Genomic DNA, 22,436 nt, shown 5'->3' on the forward strand with positions numbered 1-22,436 from the left:
TCCTCCTGTCACATGTCAATATGCACCTGGGCAAGGCACTTAACACCAAGCTGTGAATGGGTGAATGTGACTCTAGTGTAAAGTGTTTGAGTGGTCAAAATGACTGGAAAAGTGCTATATAAGTTCAGTTCATTCATGATTCCGTTTTCAAAAATGATCATTTCTGTTCTTCCAGAAAGTGGGATCCCTATGGACATGAAGCCTAAATGACAAAATGTCTGTGCAGATGCACCCAATCTAGTCTCAGAGTGGATGGGGCCTAAAGCATGAAGGACCAGGGAAACCATTGTTTTACCATGTTGCTTCAGCATGTTCTGGATTAAAACGCTTTTTTGATTTTTGTCAACAAAACAATACATTTTCGGTTTACAGAAATCCATACAATACATATCAGAAATGTTTTACAACCCTCCTGAAGAGACATTTTGAAAAGTACTACCTCCTTTCCCAGTCCAGTAACTGAGTCCGCCCTTTCTCTTCCATTTGCCTAATCAAAATGCATGAAATCATTTAAATTCTGACGCAGTGAAGTCTTGCAGAAACATGTAAAACATTCTTGCTATGAATAAAGGATATCAGTCACAATAGCACATTGTTGCTGTTTTTTGTTGTTATTTTGATGTATTTATTTGTCTTTGTGTTTTTTTGTTTGTTTGTTTGTTTATTGTTTGCATGTTTTATTTGTTTTATTCTTGCAGCGCCCCCTCAGGAAGTTGGCGCCATTTCATAAATACTGCTGGCTGAGACCTGTATGCATAGGCGTAGAAAAAGGGGGGGACACGTCCCCCGCCAAATTTTGGAGGAAGGCGCATTTGTCCCCCCCAATAATTTCACCGCAGTTGTGAAAAATATTTAATTTTGAAATTTTCCGCTCGCGTGCTTTTATTTTGAAGGCGCACCACAGCCCCATTCAGCACAGCGCTTCCTCCTCCCCCCTCCCTCCTCTGAAAGGCTCAGAGTTTAGGAGGCAGCGGGAGTTAGAAACTCAGTTTGAATGAGGTAAACGGCCTGTCGGGAATATTGCCATGAATATCGCTTGTTTATAACATCTTGTTGTCAGTTTATTTTCATAAATAGAACCAAACCTTTTTTTTTAAGTCGTTTTAATTCTGGAATAGTCCCACGTCTAATATTTTACTGCTAACTTTATCTAGAAAGTTAGCTACTCTAGCCACAATGTTTTATTTCATCACAAGGAAATGAAACGGCAGCAAAATGAGCCCTTTTTTTCCGCTTGTTGCTTAAAGTGTAACGTCAGTGTGAGCAATGGCTACACAACACCTGATCATACTCTACCACTTATCATGTGTATTATATTAGATATTCAGGAGAATGGCAGTGCTAGAATAGTGAAGCTGTTGAAGAAAGGCGAAGAGACCGAGGAAGCTCTGGTGAGGTCTTCAATTAGTTTATTGAGTATTAGCTGGTTTTAATTTTTAAATAAACTAAACTATTTTATTATAAGAAGAGCAGGTCAGGAAAGACATAGGAGAGCCAGGTGGTTTCAGGGTGTGAAAATATAAAAATGATTTAGTTAGTTTATTACCAGGGATGGCATAGTTACTTTGAAAAAATAACGTACTCAATGAAAAATCCAATCAGCTAGAAAATGTGCATCTCTTTTCCCTCCATTGTTTACGTTTGTGTCGCTGTTTTTACACATGAAACGTAAATCCCCAAGGAAAAAGAAGAAAGAAACAATATGTGTTTACTAAAAAATTACAAATATAGTAACACACAGTAACTTGGATACGTAACTTTATTCTGATTATTGGACTGTAAGTATACGCGTTAGATTATGCGTTACAAGGGGTCAGATTAGAGTAACGTGTTGATGACACTATTGTTTGACATTTTTGCTCAAGCTATTTACAGATCTGTTTGGTTTCCGATATGTGTCCCCCACCCCAATGATAAACTTGTTCCTAAACTTGTTCCTACGCCCTTGCCTGTATGTGTTTAGCCCAGAAACACAGCTGCTTGTCTGATATGAACAACCTGACCTCTTCATGCAATGAGTCTTATTTTTTTTTTTTTTTTTTTTTTTTTTTTACAGCCAATAAACTTCACTGAAAGGCTGTCTTACAAGTTATGGCCACACCTTTATTGCTCAAACACTGTCAAACGCTTTACGTGCAAGTTGTTACATAGATATTAATTGTGATCATCTTTGAAATGTTTTAATATTAATTTGACGAGTAATTTAATGTGAAAGGAGCACAACATTCATTGCATTTTGTACACAGTTTAGAATTTTTCTAAGAAGGAACAATGTGTCGGCAGATTGCTTTTTTTTCTTCTTTTTCTTTTTTTCCCTTCTTAGTGACCGCCCTTTAACTCATCAAGCCCTTCCTCTCAGGACTTTCCAAGATTTCCAGCGCAAAAACAGCGAGCGCAACATTTCCAACCTTTCATCATAAAACTGTTCTCCTTTTGCGGAAATGATTTGCACGCTTTCTTTGCACTGCTCGGACTGATTTCAGCAACACTATGTGGCTTCCTTGCAGATGCACTACGAAGTATGTGGCTGCCTCCATCAGACGTGGCGTCTCGGCATCTTCTCTTCATGCTTTGCGCCGCGGCAGGAGCAGCTGGAACTCGGCGGCCTTCATGCCGGAGTCTGCGGGCTTCGAGGGCGTTTCTGGCCGCGACGCTCTGCACGACTACTCGGTCTCCCACAGCGAGAACTTCTGGGCCGCCGTGGCCCGCCAGAGGCTGAACTGGATCCGACCTTTCGAAGCTGTGCAGGACTGCGATCTGAGCCAAGGGAGGATTAAGTGGTTCGAGGGCGGAAAGCTGAACGTCTCCGGTGAGATTATTTTCACTTTTTTCGCTGAAACGTCGAAAGCGTGTCGACCCGTTTTTACAGTTTTACAAGATGACAAACTGATAACAGTGTGCGCCCTGAACGCATCACGTGGTTAACGCTGCTTTGTTTACGTTGTGCACATCATGTACAGTGAACTGCTTGGACCGCCATGTGCACACCTGTCCAGAGAGGGTGGCCCTGATCTGGGAGAGGGATGAGCGGGGGTCAGAGGTCAGGTACACATACAGGTGAGGATGTTGGAATCATCATGGTCACGAGCTTTTCTTTTCGGTTAAAATAAAATCAATGTGTGACTGACCTTTATCTTTGTAAGGGAGCTACTGGAAATGACTTGCCGCTTGGGGAACCTGTTGAGGCGGCACGGCGTAAAGAAGGGGGACTGCGTCACCATCTACATGCCCACCTGCCCTCTGGCTGTGGCGTCCATGCTGGCCTGTGCCCGGATAGGTGCTGCTCACAATGTGGTGTTTGCAGGCTTCAGTTCAGAAGCCCTGGCAGAGCGCATAAGAGACGGTGAGCTGGGTTAGATTTACCGTACACAACAAACAGCTGATCTCAGGGTTGTCTATAATCAAATGAGTTTTGTTTTAGCTTCCTGTAGTCATGAGTACTTCACTGTCATTTAAGTAGTCTTTTTTTTCATGATTTAGTCGATTTTCTAACAGTCGGGATCATCTTGCTGCTCAAACTGAGTCTTTTATTATCTCTAACAGAGGGACATTGCACCATAAAAAAATGAAAGGAAGATGCATCTATAAATGTGAATGAATGTTAGAACTCTATAAAAATGCCTTGATTTCTTATGACCGTTTCTTGTTTCATTAATGATCAAACCTTATAAGTGCTAAAAGCAATATTTTAGAAGTTTTAAATAACAATATGAAGTCCAAAGTCAAACATTACAATGTGTAAAAATAACAGTACGTTGTTTTGCGCTACAGCAATATTTTAAGTCATTCAACATTTTTACAAGTGAAAAAATCGTAAACGTTTTGCAAATATTTGAATTCACACCTACAAAGTCAATTTTTCTTTTTTTACTCTCCGACTACATCTTTGATGTGGGGTTGTAGTTAGCCACGATCAAACTTATTTTGTAATTCCATATCGTGTAAAGCAGTTTAGATTATAACATTTCTGCATGCAGATTATAAAGGAATGTAGGAATACATGCCTGTGATACTGTGGACATGGTCAGTTGTTAGAGTTATGCCCAGATAAACTAAAAACAGTCTTCCATGTGGACTCATTTTTACAAAAAAAAATGCAACACAAACCATATTTTGAACCTCTTGTGTTAAAGACACACATTCATTACTTTCATAAAAAATATGAAGATCTGCAGAATTTCATATAAAAAGCCAGCTGAAAGATAAAAATCAGCAAATTAGTTCTCGGGATGTTTGGATAGGATATAAAAGGAGAGTCTAACAAAAGCCTTTTTTTAGGACTTTTATGGTATGGCTGCAGAGACTGGCCCCTTTTAAAGCCTCTTCTGGTTATTCATAATGATCCACTTGAGTTGGCCAAGCCCTGTGATGATCTGTGCTCCTGTCAATAAAGTAGACCCAGCGGAACCAGCAGAGTGACAATGAAGCAGCCTCCCACTTCACACTTACTTGCCAACTCATCTAAAAGAGGCGCAACGACAGGCCATCATCTCCAACCCCATCAATTTGCCTCAGTTGTTCCAGAAATCCCAGCCAGGTGGGGAGCAGGCATCTTAGGCTGGATTTTAAAAGGGTTGTGTGAGATGTGCTAAAGCTTAGTATTTTAGATAGCAGAGGTGACATTCATCACATTATGCTAGTTTGTTAACTGAATTGTTATTCAGTGAAAGAAATGTATGTTTCCGAATCCAAAAACTTCAATTTTTATAAACTGGAGTGTAAAAACATGTGATGTCTTCATGCTCATTCAGCTTTTTCTCCTTTTTTTTGCCTCATCTTTTTTGAAGGGGGCATCATGTTGGATTAACCCACACAAAGTAGCATATAATTGTTAGGTGGAATAAAAACACAGTTTGTAATTATGCTTAATCATATTTCTAAAACTAAATTTGGGTTTATTGATGTCTCAAAAATCCAATAGTGGGGGGAAAAACAACTCAGACTCCAAACCTAATACATTTTTCATTATTTCTAGGTTGTTTGCAAACATGATAAATCCTGATCTTTTTTACGACTCTGATGCACTGTGTGATGACTAACCGTTCCTGCTTGTTTATATATTTTTTGTGATAGAAAAAAAATATTATCATCAAAACACTAAGAGCTGTGTTTTGAAATCATCAAAAAAAAAAAAAAGAATCAGCTCTCAAAAGCACTGAGAGCTGATTCTGACTGACACACTTATAAATCCTTTTTTTCGTGCAGGTGTTTCTTTACTTCTCCTTCCCTGTGTTGTCTGTAGCTCAGTCCAGCACCGTCATCACCGTGAACCAGGGCGTCCGGGGCGGGAAGATCACAGAGCTGAAGAGGACGGTGGACGCAGCCGTCCAGAGCTGTCCAACTGTCCGGCAGGTGTTTGTGGCCATGAGAACTGAAAAACGAGTTGAGATGACGGACAGGGACTTCGTCTTGGAGGAGGTCAGAGCCTGACTGGCTGACTGTGTGTTTTCAGGATACGATGTTCATAAAGTAAGGTGTCGTGTTTTAGAAAAGGCTTTCAGGGAATTGTCTGAAAAAAAAAAAAAATCGAACGTGGAACAGCTGAGCAAACTCCCGTCTGCTCACTTTGATGTGATAAAACTAGGCACTGCTTCCTGAACTGTTGTGATAAGGTCACGATCCTGACCTAGTCGCGACCTCACTGTTCTGCTCAGGAGATGCTGAAGGAGGACGTGGTGTGTGAGCCGGCTGCCATGGACAGCGAGGACGTCCTGTTCCTGTTGTACACATCTGGCAGCACGGGGAAGCCCAAAGGCCTGGTCCACACCCAGGCTGGATACCTGCTGTATGCCGCTCTCACACACCGGGTGAGCAGCGATCCCACAAACACAGACAGACTGCTGACCCGTCTCTACGACATGACGCTTAACGTGTCTCCTCCCTCCGGTTCGTGTCCAGTACGTCTTCGGCTACCACGACGGGGACGTGTTCGGCTGTGTGGCAGATATAGGCTGGATTACTGGACACAGTTACACGGTGTACGGGCCCCTGGCCAACGGAGGGACCACCGTTCTGTTTGAGAGCACTCCGGTGTATCCCGACCCAGGTTTTGAATTCTAAAATAATGTTTTAAGTTTAAAAATTGGTTCAGAGTTTCTGCACAGCCTTGAAAAGTTTGGTAAAACTATGAGATCCACTTTGAATTTCCCCTTTCCGGGTCAACAAAACGTTGTTTCTATTCTAATCTGTTGATCACTTTCCAGATCTGGCTAGCTTTGGAAGAAAGGAAATGAAGTTGGGAAACTTTTTTTGTCCAGTTTTGTTCCCTTTTTTTTTCTAAAGAACAAAAGTTGGACACAGCATAATAAACATAGTTGTTTTCACCTTGATTTATTAATTTGACATGCTTAACCTATAATTTTCTTACTCAAATCTTAGTTTTACCCATTAGTATTCTAGCTATTGGCTTACACACTCACTTAAATATGAATAAAAATGGCAATTTTAACCTCTGTTTGGCCTGCAAACAACTTTGCAGGCCAAACAGACCTTAAATTCAGGTTAAACTGTATTTGCGCATATGTGTGGCTATTTTTGGAGGCTTTACAAGCAAAATAAAGATAAAAAGTTCCCAAATCATATGCTGCACTTTTTATTTAAAAAGACCAACAGTTTTATATTTTCAAATAAAGGTGATCTATGTTTGACCAGATGCAGTGAAAGCAGTGAGATGGCCCAGATGCTATCTTAGTACTGCATTGATCCACAACTGTGCGGTGTGTAGATAACAAAACTGTTACTAAAACAGGTTAACAGTTAAAACTTGATATTTAAATGTCCTGAATTTAATCAATAAAAGAAAAAAAAATCATCTTGGTAGAAATTATATGGTTTTTCTGTGTTTGACCACACCTCACCTTGATTTTAGCATTTAAACCACCAGTATTTTGGTTTTTGACTTACTGACTGAAAGCACATCTCACTACTGTTTTCCACCTGTTAAACTGGTCCTGCGACTTTAAAATGGGTCTAAAATGTAAAACAAAGAACTAATACTGCAGTTTGTTTTTACAAACTGAAGTTCCAGATTTCAGAAACTGCTTTAAAACAATGCGTTCAGTTTGGGACACACCACCACTCCTTAATTGTCAAGTCAGAAAGTTAATCCTGAGTGAAATGCTACTATACTCTAATAAATATATCAAATACCTCATTGCGTTGCTGAATTATTTTGTGGAACTTATACCATTCAAGTAGCTTCAAGGGTAATATTTTGCACTCACACATCCAAGTTAGAAAAGTGTGTAATTTTAAAATAAATAAAGTGTAAGAAGAACACTGCTGGTGGAATTATTTGTATCCTATAACATGTAAATGTTGTCTGGTTCACAGGGAGATACTGGGACATGGTGGAGAGGCTGAGGATCAACCAGTTCTACGGAGCTCCCACCGCAATCCGCCTCCTGATCAGATACGGAGACCAGTGGGTGAAGAAGTACGACCGCTCTTCCCTCACCACACTCGGCTCTGGTACGTGAAACACTTTGCTCCAAAGCGGGAAAAGACTTTTGTTTTTTTTTTGTTGTTTTTTTTTGTCCAGCTTTCATCTTCTTTAGGTTGGACTGTAGCAAGTCTTATTTTTTAAAAATCTGCCTGCACTTTAGTAAATGTGTTTAATTTATGAAACATCACGGATTCTCAGCTTCTGAAACGCAAACAGGATTTGTTTTGTTTGCATTCAACTGCTCTGTTAATAATAACAAAAAAGTCAACATGTATTGTGTATTTATTACAACACTTTTAGCACGATGACTGCTGTCAAGCACAGAGTGGAAAATCACATGACGTCCTTCTTTCCTCAGCAGTCAGGCTGCAAATTGCCCTGAAAGAACAAACAGAGGCTGATGCAGGGTTGAGGTTTACTGAAAACCAAACTGGGGTTGGCAGAGAACCGAGAAAGAAACGAAGCCTCGACCTGAATGACTTTCACCTTTGTTCCAGTTTTCTGTGTTTATGTGTAAAAAAAAAAAAAAATTAGGTGTTTTTCACAGTCAGAGTTGCACTGGACAAGAATGCATGACGGCAAACGCAAAACAACTGCAGGGAACGCAGGTTCACCTTCACATTTCTTCGGAGGGTTTCGCTGTTTCTACTGCACACTACTAGTTTTCTAGCATCAGCCACACAGTTATACTTATATTATTGCTAACTTGGAGTCACTATGGGTTGTGGATAAAAGCTTTTTGGCTTCGTTTTGGATTTTTTTGCTCTCCTTCAGTACCCTGCAACTGTTAATCATCAGCCTGTAATTATTAAAAACCTATGAACCGATTATTATTTTCCCCCCAAGTCTATCTTCTTGTCAGCAAAGCAGTTGTTTTGTACATCCAGAGAAAATCTACAAATACATGAGATTAAAATGACTCCGCACTAATCCTGCGTGACGTCTGGAAAAAAAACGTGAGATGCGATGAAGGAGGTGAAAGTTTTGATGACAGTATGACTTGTGATAAATAAATATTCACATATACGCTGTGCCAGGTAGAGTGCCGCTGAAACAGATAGTGGATATTAATAATGTTAATTGTTTCATTAAAAATAAAAACAAAAAAACTTGTTTGGACTACTCGCATCCCTTTCCGTACCTGCAAGCAAACCATTTAGTAGCCATGCTCTTGCATCAAGACAATACTTAAATTATTTTTTTTTAAATTAAGAATTTTCAGAAACTGTGGAGATAAATAGTTCTAAAATGCTCTCTTGTAATTCAATTAAATTCTGTTATATTTTCTGAAGACATTGTATTGCACTCCATAGCCATATATTCGAGTACTAAAAAGCAGTTTGGACCACCGTATAAAGACATAACTGATGGTGTTTGTGTCTGCAGTGGGTGAGCCGATCAACACAGAAGCGTGGGAGTGGTACAACAGGGTGGTCGGGGAAGGACGCTGTCCTGTAGTGGACACCTGGTGGCAAACCGGTAAGATACAGATCCTGTAATCTAAAATTTTGTAGAAAGTTACCCAACTTTAAAGAAAAAAAAACCCTCATATCACACAGCTTGTTTGACCTACAATTAAAACATCGTCAATAAGCGTTTGAGGCTATTTTGACATAATCATCTTTATGTCATTAGCAGCCATGATGGCTGATCTGTCATCTCAGAAAAACAGAGACCTGAGTCGGATCCTATTTCACAAAACTATATTATTATTTCATTAATAAAACAGAAAAAAAAATGATTTGTATTTTTTTGCGTTTGAGCAGAGAAGAGTTTTATTTGCTGTGTCGGGATCATAACTCAAACAAGTGGACCATGTGGTATATTTTTAAGCTTGACTTCAGTCTGCTGCTTGTGTGCATCTGTGGTTTGTACAGTGTCTTATCAGGTAAATGTCAGAGGAATCTACAACTGTGTTAATGTCAGATACTGGGAGTCTAATAGTACCATCTTCCTTATTGGAGGAGAAGCTAGCCTCACAAACTCCTCCTCAAAAGTGGCCACGTCTGCACAGAAGCAGTCCATCTTAAAGGGAAAAGCCGTCAGCTTTGTTCGCCAAACGGGGACTGTTACATAACGTGTTGGGCCTGTGGTTGTGTGTGCATGTAAACACACAGGCTGTTATAGCAATCAGCTGTGCAAATGTGTTCTTCCAAACTTCTTCTGTGCTTTGTTTGGGTCAGCAAAGGTTTTGGCTTTTGTCCTCTTTCTATTGTTGATTCATGAACACTTACTTTTCCTGAGGCAAGTGAGGCCTGCAGGGCAGTTTCTTTTATTGTGAGCTTGTTTTGTGACATTCTGGGATGAGTCTTTTTTCTGTGCGTTCTCGGAATAACTTGGAGGCTACACACGGCTGGGAAGGTTCACCGCTATTCCACGTCGTCTCCATTTGTGCTGTCGCTGTGACTCGCTTGAGTCAACAAATCAAGACTGACGAATTTGGTTTTCACCTGTGCTTAAATTTCTTAAGATCAGGGCATGATGTGTTGCTTTTTGATCCTGCTTCATGCTGTCAGACAAGTGCTTTCTTATTTTTCTAGGAGTGGGTCTGGGTGTAGCTGAGGAAATTTAACTCAAAGTGTGGTTAATCACTGCTAAACCATGAATTAGCAAGAAAAAAAACAAAACAAGAAATCTGTAAGGGAGCAAACACTGTTTCATAGTACTGTAAAAAGGAAGTGACGTAAACACACTACAGGGATTCCACTTGGTCTCACATAAGAAAACCTTCTAGAATATGTTTTCAACTTTAATGTCGCAAGAAAACAGCCTCCATGCTTCCACAACATTAGCTTATAATGACAGCATGCTGTAAATCATCGGATTTTGCTAATAAAGTCAACTTTGCTGAACCCATCTGACACTATGTGTTTCACCCTAATCAGATCGAGTAATATAAGCAAATGGCGCACACCCGTGGTAATTACCATGCAAATGGTAGAAAACCTCTTACTACTGATGATAATTAAACATTAGAGCATCATGAGCTTAAGAGTCAGAGACACAGATATGACCCAAATACCCTACTTCTGCAAAAAGGATTATGTTGTTATGGTATTTTTTCCGAACTAATGTTTTCAATTACGGCTAAGTGGCATTATTCATAAATGACATTTGGTTGATCAGGCAGCAAGTAGCCTGTTTAGTCGAGGAAAATTAGATTTTTATCCTCTGCTGGCATCCGAGTCGAGTGTTGGATCACCCAGGGCAGGGGAGGTGAGAGGGTGAAAGGGTGAAAGGGCACGGACGTCTCAAACAAACAGCAAATCGTTTAAGGTGGAAGTCAGTCGAGGGGGTTTCTGTTCGTTTCCAAGCTTTAAACAAACAAAACAAAGATTTATTTACAGTCAGCATTTAATCTCTATAGGAGAAAGGTAGTGAAACATGAATTTACTCCTGGGAAACAGTTTTGAGCACCAGTCTCAGAGTTACAGTCAACGAGAACAACGCACAAGTCTAATGCTATTGTGGCATCATCTGTTGTGTCCTACTTTAGAGCAGCCCCCTCTGCTGTCGCTACCACTGGTGCCACCACTAGGTGGATTACCAGAGCCCACGAGGCCTGGGAGGCTCTAATTGCGTTTAATTTACTTAGTATGATGCTAATACCACAATCTGCATCTGGAGTCATGAGGAAGCCTTATGCCGGGATTCACAAAACATTACTCAGCTCCATCCGTCCCTTGTTTTGCCTTTATTCCCGTGTGACATTCGGCATACACAGCCTACTCTCAATTTGTATTTTTAGTGTAATTAACAGTATTGATAAAGATTTAATGTAAAAGTGTACGTGGAACGGCACAAATGTGATAAATAAAAAATAAAAAAGAGATAAATAGATCAGACTTTTGTTAACATTTTTCATGTGAACACCAAAATATAAAGTACTGCAATAGTTTCATTACACATTAGCTGTGATTGTTAATTTGTCTGACAGATTAGATTGCTAAACTAGTTAAAATATAAAATATTGCTTGAATGCCTGTTAAGGTTTCATGGATCCAAATAATGTTTAAAGAAAGAATAGTATTTAAATAATGATTTGATTTAGAGTGAGAATAACTAAATTAAAAGTGGCCCAAACATTAAATCTTGCTTTGGGCATTAGAGGAAACTTTGAATGATAAAAAATAACAGTGGCCCGAACATTAAACCCAGAGGAACCCCATAAATATAATAATTATTGTAGTATTTAAAGTACCTTTGCTACAACTGACAAAAATTAGGTTGTATGATTGGGTTATAATGCTGTGATTAGTTTGACTTATCTAACTCTGTTATCTTTGTGCAAGTAAAAAGGAAGCATACCTTTCAAATCAAAGGTGTTAATATACAAGTGATCTGGTGTTTATCCAATGATGAAATAATTTAAACTCAACACCAAGCGGGCAAAACACACTATTGAGTCTACAGTGTCACCATTCATTAAACAAAAATGAAATCTACTTGAAAAAGTTTGCAAAAGATCAAAGTACCTCCCAAAAACCCGGCTTATGTACAAAAATGTACTGTCAAACTTTCGCTTACTATATTCTCTAATATTGTATTCACGTGTCATTTTCTTTAGGTTTGGGAATGTAAAAGTGAATAAAACTTGTTTTTTATTTTGATGTCGGTTGTTACACTATGACGAGGTTTCGATGAGATTACTTTATCATTTGCTTTTTGTTTTGACCTCAGAAACAGGTGGCATCTGCATCGCCCCAAAGCCGTCGGAACCAGACGCAGAGATCGTCCCTGGGATGGCCATGAGACCCTTCTTTGGCATCAAGCCGGCGCTCATGGACACCGAGGTGAACCGCTTAGCAGCGTGTGCGTCTGTGTGTGTCCTACCCCCCCTCACATGCCGCGCGGCTGTGGGAGCAGCCTGGGGGAGAAGGTCAGATTAAGGATTATAAAACAGTCGCCACCAGCTGTGTCACTTTTGATACCCACCCTGCTCTCAGCCGTCAGTCACACTGATATGCCGCCTGCAGCCCCACATATTGTGCAGACAGTTGGAGTGACGCGTTTCAGCTGACCTTTCTTCCTCTTTCGCGGCGGAAATGAACCAACAAAAAAAAAAAAAAAACTTCAGCACTCATTGCTTACTGTTGCGTTACTAGCAGCCCAACCTCTCCATGAACTCCGATTTTTACATTATTTGCAGTTAAATTTGTTAAGAGTACAACTTTTTCCTCCTTCTTTCCAACTCACTGCAGCGTTTTTTTCTTTTGCGTTAACAGATTCGTTGCCTTTTGTTATTGCAGGGAAAGTTACTGACTTCCAACAACGCATCCGGAGCTCTGTGTATGGCTCAGCCGTGGCCCGGCATGGCAAGAACCATCCACAACAACCACCAGAGATTCCTAGAGACCTACTTCCAACCTTATCCAGGTACTGTGTTCAGAAACAAACAACCTCATGTTTTCAGCCTTTTTTTTTTTTTTTTTTTTTTCATTTTTCACATCAAAAATGGAAAATAAAAACTCTATTTGTAACAAACCATAGGGTACTTCTTCACCGGTGATGGAGCATATCGTTCTCAGGAGGGCTACTACCAGATCACAGGGCGTCTGGATGACGTCATCAACGTCAGCGGCCACAGGATCGGGACAGCAGAGATAGAGGACGTAGTGGTGAGTTCACCTTAAATATACTCAAGCACACAAACATTATTTAGGTAACCTGTAACAGAAGCCAGTTAACTTCGATTTACTGTGAACATCCAAAAAAAACACCTTTTATTCCGACACTCTTTATTAAATCACTGAATATAAAAGGAGGTTTGTATTTTATGTCTGTGACAGAATCAGTGTAGTGCAGTGGCTGAGTCTGCAGTCATTGGATACTCTCATAGCATCAAGGGTCAAGGCAAGTACTAACGTGTCCTCCACATGTACACGTCATATTCAGCAAGTTAGAATATTCGTTCAGATTGAGCCCGTTTATCAGATTAAAAATTACTTTTCGCTAAGCCCACATTTCTGTTTTTAAAAATAGCACTATTTTAATTTTTTATACGTTTTCTTTAGTTGTAATGATAACCAACAGAAATAAATTCTTTCCAACATAAGTCTGTGCGTAATTAATCTATACAAAGTGTCTCACTTAGTGAAAGCTAATGAAATATGTGGACTATTCAGCAATATTTTAATTTTATAATCCAAAGATTTATTAAATGGCACGTTCGCCTGTATTTCCCATGTTGAAGGTCATTTTGTCAAATGATATTGACAAACAGGAAGTCTTAGATTACCAAGAATACATTCTTCAACTGTCGGATCAAATTTTTTAAATTGAGGGTATAAATTTAAAACTTTTGATTTCTCTCAATGCAAACTGAGTTTGTTTTTTTTTTTTTGCAGTAAACAAACGGATATAAATACCTGTCTATTCTGATTTGTTAGGAGTTTACGCCTTCGTGGTCCTGAAGAAGGGCGTAGACATGCAGGAGGCGGATCTGTCCAAGGAGCTGAACAGCATGGTGTCTGAAAAGATCGCCAAGTACGCTTGTCCTGACTTCATTCAGGTAAATCATCTCTCTGGCTGGGTTCAAATGACAAGCTTGCATTTAAAACAGGCTTCACTCTGTTTCTTTATCCTTATCATATCTGTGACGCAGTTCGTTCAGATGAAGCCCATTTATCAGATTTTATCCTTATCATATCTGTGACGCAGTTTGCTAAACGGTTGCCCAAGACGCGCTCGGGGAAGATCATGCGGCGCGTGCTGCGCAAAGTTGTGGACTGCGACCTGGACAGTTTGGGGGACCTGAGCACGCTGGACGATCCGGCAGCGGTCCAGGAGATCATTGAAGGCCACGAGAAGCTCTTGAGTAAATAAGAGCCATCGGAGTTCACTTTCCCGAAAACGATGAAATGTAAAGGAGGCTGTGAAGGACAACTTGCACATTCCCATTAACCACACATGTGCCTTTAGAGAAAAAAATTATTTTAATGACCAAACCTTTCATTTTATTGTACATATAAATCTTTTTTAACAACCCACGTATCTTCATTTTAAGACTGTAAAACCGTCAAATGTGGCTATGAATAACACCATTGCAAAAACAACTTTAATGCACTTAAGTGTTTTTCTATGTGATTTTTAACACAATAAAACATTTTTTTGGGTCCAGTTTCTGAATCTCAAGCCTTTTTTTACTAAAATACTCCATTCCTTGATTGCTTTAGATAAGAAAATAATCAAAGTGTTGTTCAAGACTGCTCACATGGACTGATTGTAACATGTTTAAGAGGATTTGAATGATAAGTTATTATTAAGAAACCTCGAGGCTTCCTGCAGGTCAGGGGGTTCACGTGGCTTCTTGTCTGAGGCTGAGGGTCCCACCGGTTCCTTTTAACTTGGTTAACTCCCATCGGCCTTCTCCACATAGCTTCAGCTGCATGTCGTGGTACTGGAAGATCAGGTATGACGTGTTGGCAAAGCGGGCACCAAAATTGAGAGCAAAGCAAAAAAGATTTGAAGGCACAAAGGCCTGAGGAAGCAATCATTATTTTTCACCAACATATCCTGTTAAGCTGCTGATTTAATGGTGTTAAAAATTAACCTTTACTTTAAAGAGGCCATATTGTCCTAGCTGCCCTCAGAGAGGTCTTGGTTCTGCTTCTTTGATTTCTTGAGGCTGTTTAAAGTTTGCATTGGACTTTGACTCCAATGAAGTGATATTTCCTAACTTTCTGTTGTGTTCAGATAAATGAGCTGGACAAAATTAAATGATGGAAAAAGCAGCAGTTTGCATAGGCAAACTCAATTGCCTATGCAACTTCAAAGATTATTAGACGGTCTGGCTGTTTTGAAGCAAAGCATAGAGAAATGATAGGTTTGCACTCCACCTGATGATTATTCGGCTTACCTTTTCTAGGCTGCTACGGTGTCCCAGACTGATCAAAGTCATGCCCAGCTGTTTACAGGTCCGGTACAGCTGAGCCTCTGCTTCCTCTGTTAAAGCACTGGTGGCTTCGTCTAAAACTAGTGGATTAAGGAAAATAAATAAAGTTTCCTTACCTCTAAATGGCACTGTATGTCATTTTCAGAATAAAGGGTTTAGACAAAAGCAGCTGTTCACACCTGAGCTGCAGAAGAAACTCACCTGCATATTTTGGCTGCAGGTAGAAGAGTCGTGCAAAGGAGAGGCGCTGCATTTCACCTGGAGACAGAACATCATACCTACAAGGAATATAAAAAAGATATATATTAGAAAGGATTATTTTCAATTTTTATTTTCATAGCTTCTACTTTATTTGGCTGCTCATACCAGTTCCAGTCCACTTTCTCATCCAGACCACCGGTTCGTTTCAAGAGGCTTGACTGAGGAACGCATAGGAAACGTGGTTTATTACCAGTCTATAAACAAACTGATAGGATCTCAGAAACGTTTTATTACTGCACAACTTGTACTCACCACTCCTGCAAGTTCCAGGAATTGCATAATTCTATCATCATCTACTGACCCTGAAAATGAGGCTTAATAAATATTATCATCTCATGTTAGTCACAATAATACAGAAACCATGAAGTAGCACTAAGACAGAAAGCATTTGATGAAATGAAAACAATCCCAGAAATGTGCTTTATAGTAAACTCTTAATCCTTTGTACTAATTATTTTTTTTCCCTATTCTTTTGTAGAGTACATGAGATGGCATATTGTGAGATGGCGATATATATAAATAAAGATAATTTAATTGAATTCCTAAACAACATTTTTTTTCCCCACCAGTTTTTGTATTGCCTTATAGTTAACTATTTCATTATAATATGTGATACCTGATGCAGGGTAAATATCCTTCAGCGGGTAAATCACCTGTTTGAGAAAAAAAAAAAAAACTCCAATAAATGAGAAGTCACACCAACACACACGTAGAGTATATTTGTTATTTGAATTCATAAACAAAGAGTCACCTGCTCACGCAGAGTGCCGTCGGTCATGTAGGGTTTCTGAGGTAGGAAGAGGGTTCCTCTGGGACCAAAACATGTGGTCATCTGGACAAAACCTAGAGGCACAGAAAAAGAGAAAAAAAAACTGAAGACATTATTCCATCAGCAACCTGTGACACTGTTTTATATAAGTGCCACATTGAGCTGTCAGTCCGTTTATGTTTGTGCTAATGTATTCAACAACACATGCCGCACATGCTGACGCGTTTTTTTTTTTTAGGTTACTATTTAAACATTCATCTGTGCTCTGCTGGTAATTGATTCAACTGAAAGTGATGCATCATCACATTTACGTGGAGCAGGTACAACAAGCACTTGTGTCAGGAGTTATTTGTGATACCCTAATGGTTCAACAACAGTCGCGGTCTTCCCGCCGTCTCACCGCTGTGTGCCTCCCAGAGACGGTTGAGGACCCTCAGCAGGGACGTCTTCCCTGTGCCTGTGTTCCCCACCACCAGCAGGTGAGTCCCCTGGCTGATTTTTAGACTCAGGTCCTCCACCAGGAGCTGGTCCGAGTATGGAGATTTGTACGAAAGGCGGTCCAGGATGAAGGCCGTATCCACAGGGCCCGCATGGACATTAAAGTCACTGGATTGGGGGAGATTATATTAAAATCAAATGCAGGCTGTGTTTTTTTTTTCTACACTTCAGTTTGCTCCCCACTTTCATTGTGTTTGTGCGAAACCGCTCCCTCTGACCTGTCAAAGTCGTAGCTTTCCCCGGATGCGGGGTCATAATCGCACTGCTTGTGAAGGATGTCATCCATCGCCTCCCTCAGCTCCCCAATCCTGACCACAACAACACAGAGCTTCAGAGACGGGAGGCCAAATCCCACCGACGAAAGACCTGCTGTCGTTAGACATGCAGCGTCCTACCTGTGGGTGTATCCCGCCACATCTGACAGAGTAGTTGACAGGTCTATTAGCTGCGTGAAGCCGTTTATCAAGTAGATGCACACAAAGGCGTTCTGCATATAAAATAGGGGAAAGAGAAAAGAGGAGAGGCAGAGAATGAAAAATCACAACTTTACTGACTAAATGGAAGAAAAAAAAATGCAGCACAAAGTCAAGACCTGAGACAATTAGATGTGTTTCGACGAAATAAATGCTAAACATTTAGAGGGCAGTTAGCTCTCAGACTGGAAGAAAAGAGTCTTTCTGCCATCTAGTGGACAAACTAGGAACAAAAGATTTGATTTCTGCAGCCTCTTCCTCGTGGAGGAGCTGATGACAGGTTACAATAAAAGAAAAAAGCAACTGCATGAGCATTTAAAACAACAGGCCCACCCACCTTACTGATGAGTGCGCTGAGTTCACCTGGAGTGAGACCATCGTAAACACCAGTGAAGATGGGAATGGCGATTATAATGTAGCTGAGGAACCCTCCGAGGTAGTCAAAGGTGTTTACTCCAACTGTGGCAGGAAGAGTTACAGTTGAAGCAAAGACGTTTGAAATACTCCAGAGGCGAAGTGTGCTAATAGTTGATGTTCCTACTATAAAGCCAGAGCTCCTTGTTGATGAGGCTCTTCTGGGTCTGCAGCAGGGCCTGCAGCCTTCGGTCAGTTCTCATGTGCTCCACTTTGCCAGCTCTGAAAACGAAACACAGACTAATCTTTTCATGCAGTTTCACACCTGGTCGTCTTTCACCACAGAAACACAGATTTGAAGGTCTGAAACTATTTATTAAAGACTTGATTTAAGACGAAACTCTAGATTTTAGTCCCCAAATTTGACATCGTTCTGCTTTTATTTGACGACGTAAAAGGCCGACGTAATCTTTGAAGTTGAAAGATCAAATTTGAGCAAATAAAAAGAATCACCATCTCATAAACTGACAGTATGTATATAAAGATGTTGTGAATGAATAGAGAGTTTGATTGCTTTGTGTGCCTATGTGATACAAATTATGATTTGTTTGGACTCACCTGAAAAAGGCGGCGGACTCTGCATTGACACGAATTTGCATGTGTTTAAATCTGGAAAATAAATCAGCACATTTATTTCAGCACAACATCCAATCACTTTTTAAGCATCAAGGAAGCACTTATAGCACAGATTGTTGATGGTTTTAACATATGATTAAAAAAAAGATCAAATATAAACTGTGAGCCGATGCATATCCTGCGTTATTTAGAAAGGAAAAGGCATCACGCCAAAGTCCACAGAAACGTCCTTTGCAACAAACACTGGGGAAAGCCTCATGTGCGTTAGTAGCTCGAATCACTGTGTGCACAGCACTTTTGTGTGAAAGTTACCTGAAGTCTCCCTCCAGTTTCTCTTGCTCAAACAGAGTGGACACAATGGGCCCCATGAGGATTTTATTGGCAATAGTTCCAACAACAAAATATCCAAAGATACTCACAGGACCAATCCATCCGGTGCTGAAAAACAAAGGGAATTTATTTTTAGGCGTTTTGTGAAACGTAAATGCAATTAAGAATCTGTTACATTGTTTGTCAAGACCAATAGAGTTCAGACATATTTTCAGAGATGGAGATGATGTGAAAACTGCATCGTTTTCCTGCTTTCCTGCCTGTTATGAAGATAAAACCACCACCTAATTTCTAAACATTAAGAACAACCAATGAAAGTAATAAAATGAATACGCTAGATAACAAAAAAAAACATTTTCAAGGATGTAACGTGTGTAATGTGTTTTGCTTTTGGTGGCTTCACTTTGTGAAAGAAAGAAATAACATTTGACAATCTGCTTTAAAAAAAAAGTTTCAAATTTCTCCCTGTGTTACGGCCCCTGACCTCTTGAGGCTGTGCAGGCTCCCTTTTTGTTATGCAGGTTCAGCTGTGAGAGCACACCTTCCTGATTGGCTGCCTGAAGGCTGCAGGAGAGCAGCTACACCATTGGACCAGCAGAGGATTGGCAAGTCAATGATGAGACTCACCTGCACCATAGAAAAGGCTCCTGAATCCATTCCTCCAGTGGGGCAGCTAGTTGGAAGAGGTTTTGTGAAGCTGCCCTCCTCGTTTGGTGCGTCCAACTTCTTTGGGCAGTTTTTGAACTAATTTGGTCTTGTTTGTTTCTGCTTGTTCAGTTGAGCAGTTTTGACTCTAGTTTAATTTCACAAGCTAGAAGCTCGTGTTTGGGAGGCTTGGTGCTCCCCTTAGCATTCCCTTTGTGTGTTCTTTTTTTTCCCCCCATTTTGAGTGTTTACTTTGAGTTGACTTGTTTGGACATTTTGTAACTTTAATTTGCGCTTGACATTCTTGAGTTTGTTGATCCCTTTTGTTTTGCATTAATTGGGATACATTGTATTGTTTTGTGAAACCTTTTGAAATAAATAATTTTACATTCCACTTGTTACTCTGGACACATTTTATGTTACTGCCCCTGGACCCCTCGACCTTGGGGGGACATAACACCCTAGATAAAAGTTTGCCGTTTATTTCAGCTACTCCGACCTCGTTCTGCTGCTCTTTAACGTTTTTTTTGTTGTTGTTTTTTTTTTTACTGCACCTATCATGTTAGTTTACAACATCTTAGCTTCATAGTTGGACATGTATACTGTAGCAGTAGCGCGACGTCTTCCTGCACACTGACCTGCGGAAGCATTGGTAGGTGTAGTAAGAAATTGTGAACGGTGAGACAATCAAGCGACTGGCCATGGTGCTCATCTGCTTACAGAACCTCTCCACATCCTGACTGATCCGCTGGTCTCTGCGAGTGACACGGATGCAGAAGAAAAACAGATACATTAACTCTGATTTAATAGCCAAAAGATTTAGAAATTGAGATTTACAGTTCAAGACTGTTGTGCACAGTAAAACTGAACATTTTATTTGTGCATGCATATTTTAATTATTTGGGTAGTAGAAATGTAAGGGAGGGGAAAAAAAACAACTTATGCTTACGGGTTATCAATGTCCTCTTGGAGTACATTTAGTATGTAATAAACTCTGCCCTGGAAGTAGGACGAATGAAGGCTCTCAGTCAGGGTCGTCCTCCAGCTGACATACATTTGATTGCAAATGTATTGGTCAAGACTTTTAAGCTGAAAAGCAAAAAATAAATAATTAAATAGCAAGTTGAAATCCATAAAAGTATTGTGACACTACACTGCAATTAGGTTGGGAATCAAATGAGTGTAAAAGTATACATGTAAAAAAAAAAAATTAAAAAAAAAAGTACATGTCAGGGTGACCTCACAAAGATGAAACAATCTCACAATTTTATAGCAAACCATAAAATAATATGGTGTCTCAGACAGACAGCTAGATGACTGTATGACAAAATGCACAAATAAATTAAGAAAATAGAGAATTAAGCATGTATAATGAGAAAGGACAAAATAATTGATTTCAGTAATACAAGTGGAATTATGTGTCAAGATTTAAACAAACAGATATAACTGATTAACTTATATCAATAACATGATTTACATGAAACAAACATCTGCTGAAAGACAATGATCAAAGCATTGGCAGTTTAAAAGATAGGGGATCAGGTGACTTTGGACAGAGGCCAAATTCCAGGTTTTAATGGGAAAATCAATCAGTGTGACTTTATTCTCATGTGGTCACAGGAATGAGAGATAAAGGGACAATACCGGCAATCACTACTACATCAATTTACCGTGGAGTTGAGCAAAATGAGCACCATTGCTGTTCCCATCAGACTCCTGAAGCCGGAATAATCTTTGTCTGCCAGCACGTTGTAGAAGTGACTGGGGAGGATGCCCACCTGGTAAATGATCAGCTGCTCTGATGGTAGAAAAAAGATGTGTTAGCACATTGCAATGCTGAAAGACAGGTCAGATGGGGAGTCGTAAAGCAGCTAAACCCAAGCTAAAGGTCGGCAACAGGACGCATATTTTTGCAGTCAGACACAAAAGGAACAAGAGTTCTTTATCAAGAAGTTTCTGTTATTTCACGACCAGTGTGATTGCAGCAATTCATTTCCTCTTTCTGTCTGTGGTTGCTCAGATGGGTTCATAACTACCTGTCAGAGTGACACCCAGCAGCGTCCCGAACATTAGCACACTTTGACTGGACCATGATGGGAACAGAACCCTCTGGATGCTGCAGAACCTCTGGACAAACGTCCAGTCTAGTTTTGGCCTGAATGATTGAGAAGAAAATGATAAAATATTTTGTTAATTTGATTTTCTGGATTATCTTCTACAAAAGCTAAAACACTGAGATGTAACTTCGTTTAACAAAAAAGACTCTTAGTGTCTATGTAAATACACACTGTTTACATCGCAATCTTGTAAATCAGTTTTTTTGTTATTTTTATTTTTTTTACCCATTTGTCCTTCTTTCCTTTGACTTTTCCAGGCAAGGCATCTGAACCAGCAGCTGGGAAATAATTCCCTTCAATATCACAGCTCACATAGATTATTTACAGGTCAAGTAATATGCCTTAAATGTTCAGGCAAATCTGAGAACAACTAGGGCTCCAGATAATCTAAAAACCAACAGATTTGCAACATCCGAATGAACTGACAGCCCTAGTTGCAGCTACAAAGACGTAACTAGAAATGGATGTTAAATCGCGTCCCTTATTATTGTTTCAAGGCTCATGTAGACAGTTCGCAAGAAAGTTTAACTTATCCCGGTTAAGTCTGCGTTGCCGCTTCACTGTCAACCTCCGCTTCTGCTGAAAGCAAACGTTTTTGTCAGCAAGTGTCATACTTCCGGGTTCCCGAGTTCCTCTTCGGTTTTTCGAAATAAAAGTTTAGCATGATATTTTTGAAAATAGTAATATAAAATATTTGTTGATATCATAGTAAAAGAGCACAGTAAAAAAATAGTTGTATAACTGCTTAGAAAAAATATAAAAGTATATAATATAATAAATAAACGTATAACTTAAATTTGTGCAAATTAATAATTTAACAATAATTATTAATATTCACCTAAATGTCCCAAGATATAGACAGATGCAAGTGAATATTTTCTTGTAGACATTTCCTTGAGGTAGGTAGTAACTAGCATTTACTCAGTCACATTAAGACAAAAAATATTTTTTAAGAGTAATTTTACTAAACTGTACTTTTTACCTGAACTTAGGTAAGTATTACTTGAGTAAAGAT

The 22,436-nt window shown here is 39.7% G+C and overlaps 2 protein-coding genes across 5 annotated transcripts; one reads left to right on the forward strand and one right to left on the reverse strand.

The window, feature by feature from the left end:
• The first annotated feature begins 1,853 nt into the window (after positions 1–1,853).
• acss1 (acyl-CoA synthetase short chain family member 1) lies at positions 1,854–14,563 on the forward strand. 2 transcript variants are annotated; one of them, XM_014990198.2, is made up of 14 exons: positions 1,868–2,809; positions 2,961–3,057; positions 3,144–3,343; positions 5,243–5,418; positions 5,655–5,807; positions 5,899–6,046; positions 7,333–7,470; positions 8,831–8,923; positions 12,125–12,237; positions 12,694–12,820; positions 12,935–13,062; positions 13,234–13,297; positions 13,834–13,955; positions 14,105–14,563. In XM_014990198.2, exons 1-14 carry the CDS (start codon positions 2,491–2,493, stop codon positions 14,267–14,269), a joined length of 2,043 nt encoding a protein of 680 aa, XP_014845684.2. In that variant the 5' UTR covers positions 1,868–2,490; the 3' UTR covers positions 14,270–14,563. The 2 variants fall into 2 exon arrangements, 1 of the variants encoding a protein (XP_014845684.2); XR_015761757.1 differs by lacking the exon at positions 13,234–13,297 and having other exon boundaries at positions 1,854–2,809; positions 14,105–14,297.
• abcd4 (ATP binding cassette subfamily D member 4) lies at positions 14,361–22,050 on the reverse strand. Of its 3 annotated transcripts, none has more exons than XM_014990201.2 (19): positions 21,647–22,050; positions 21,341–21,459; positions 20,975–21,102; positions 20,254–20,393; positions 19,943–20,059; positions 18,642–18,767; positions 18,312–18,362; positions 17,881–17,975; positions 17,677–17,798; positions 17,262–17,353; positions 17,085–17,174; positions 16,769–16,974; positions 16,351–16,442; positions 16,216–16,252; positions 15,852–15,901; positions 15,705–15,757; positions 15,540–15,616; positions 15,303–15,418; positions 14,361–14,843 (listed from the first exon to the last, which is right to left on the reverse strand). In XM_014990201.2, the coding sequence occupies exons 1-19, from the start codon at positions 21,685–21,687 to the stop codon at positions 14,742–14,744; spliced, it is 1,854 nt and encodes a 617-aa protein (XP_014845687.2). In that variant the 5' UTR covers positions 21,688–22,050; the 3' UTR covers positions 14,361–14,741. The 3 variants fall into 3 exon arrangements, with proteins under 3 accessions (XP_014845687.2, XP_014845686.2, XP_014845688.2); XM_014990200.2 differs by having other exon boundaries at positions 15,852–15,913; XM_014990202.2 differs by lacking the exon at positions 21,647–22,050 and having other exon boundaries at positions 15,852–15,913; positions 20,975–21,097.
• Positions 22,051–22,436: the final 386 nt, after the last annotated feature.

This window comes from Poecilia mexicana, unplaced genomic scaffold (assembly GCF_051168715.1).
Source record: "Poecilia mexicana isolate PSO_F unplaced genomic scaffold, ASM5116871v1 scaffold_21, whole genome shotgun sequence".
In the NCBI taxonomy this organism is placed as follows: Eukaryota; Metazoa; Chordata; class Actinopteri; order Cyprinodontiformes; family Poeciliidae; genus Poecilia; species Poecilia mexicana.

What these genes read in the sequence shown, in the direction of transcription:
- abcd4 (XM_014990200.2), bottom strand. Translation starts at nt 21,687, where the DNA reads ATGCCTTGCCTGGAAAAGTCAAAGGAAAGAAGGACAAATGG. An exon ending in ACCTACCAATGCTTCCGCAG is followed by an intron (nt 18,768 to 19,942) that starts GTCAGTGTGCAG and finishes TTTGTTTTTCAG; the next exon opens with CACCGGATGGATTGGTCCTG. An exon ending in GGATATTTACCCTGCATCAG is followed by an intron (nt 15,914 to 16,215) that starts GTATCACATATT and finishes ATATTTATTAAG; the next exon opens with CCTCATTTTCAGGGTCAGTA.
- acss1 (XM_014990198.2), top strand. Translation starts at nt 2,491, where the DNA reads ATGTGGCTTCCTTGCAGATGCACTACGAAGTATGTGGCTGCCTCCATC. An exon ending in GGCAGAGCGCATAAGAGACG is followed by an intron (nt 3,344 to 5,242) that starts GTGAGCTGGGTT and finishes TGTTGTCTGTAG; the next exon opens with CTCAGTCCAGCACCGTCATC. An exon ending in CGGCGCTCATGGACACCGAG is followed by an intron (nt 12,238 to 12,693) that starts GTGAACCGCTTA and finishes TTGTTATTGCAG; the next exon opens with GGAAAGTTACTGACTTCCAA.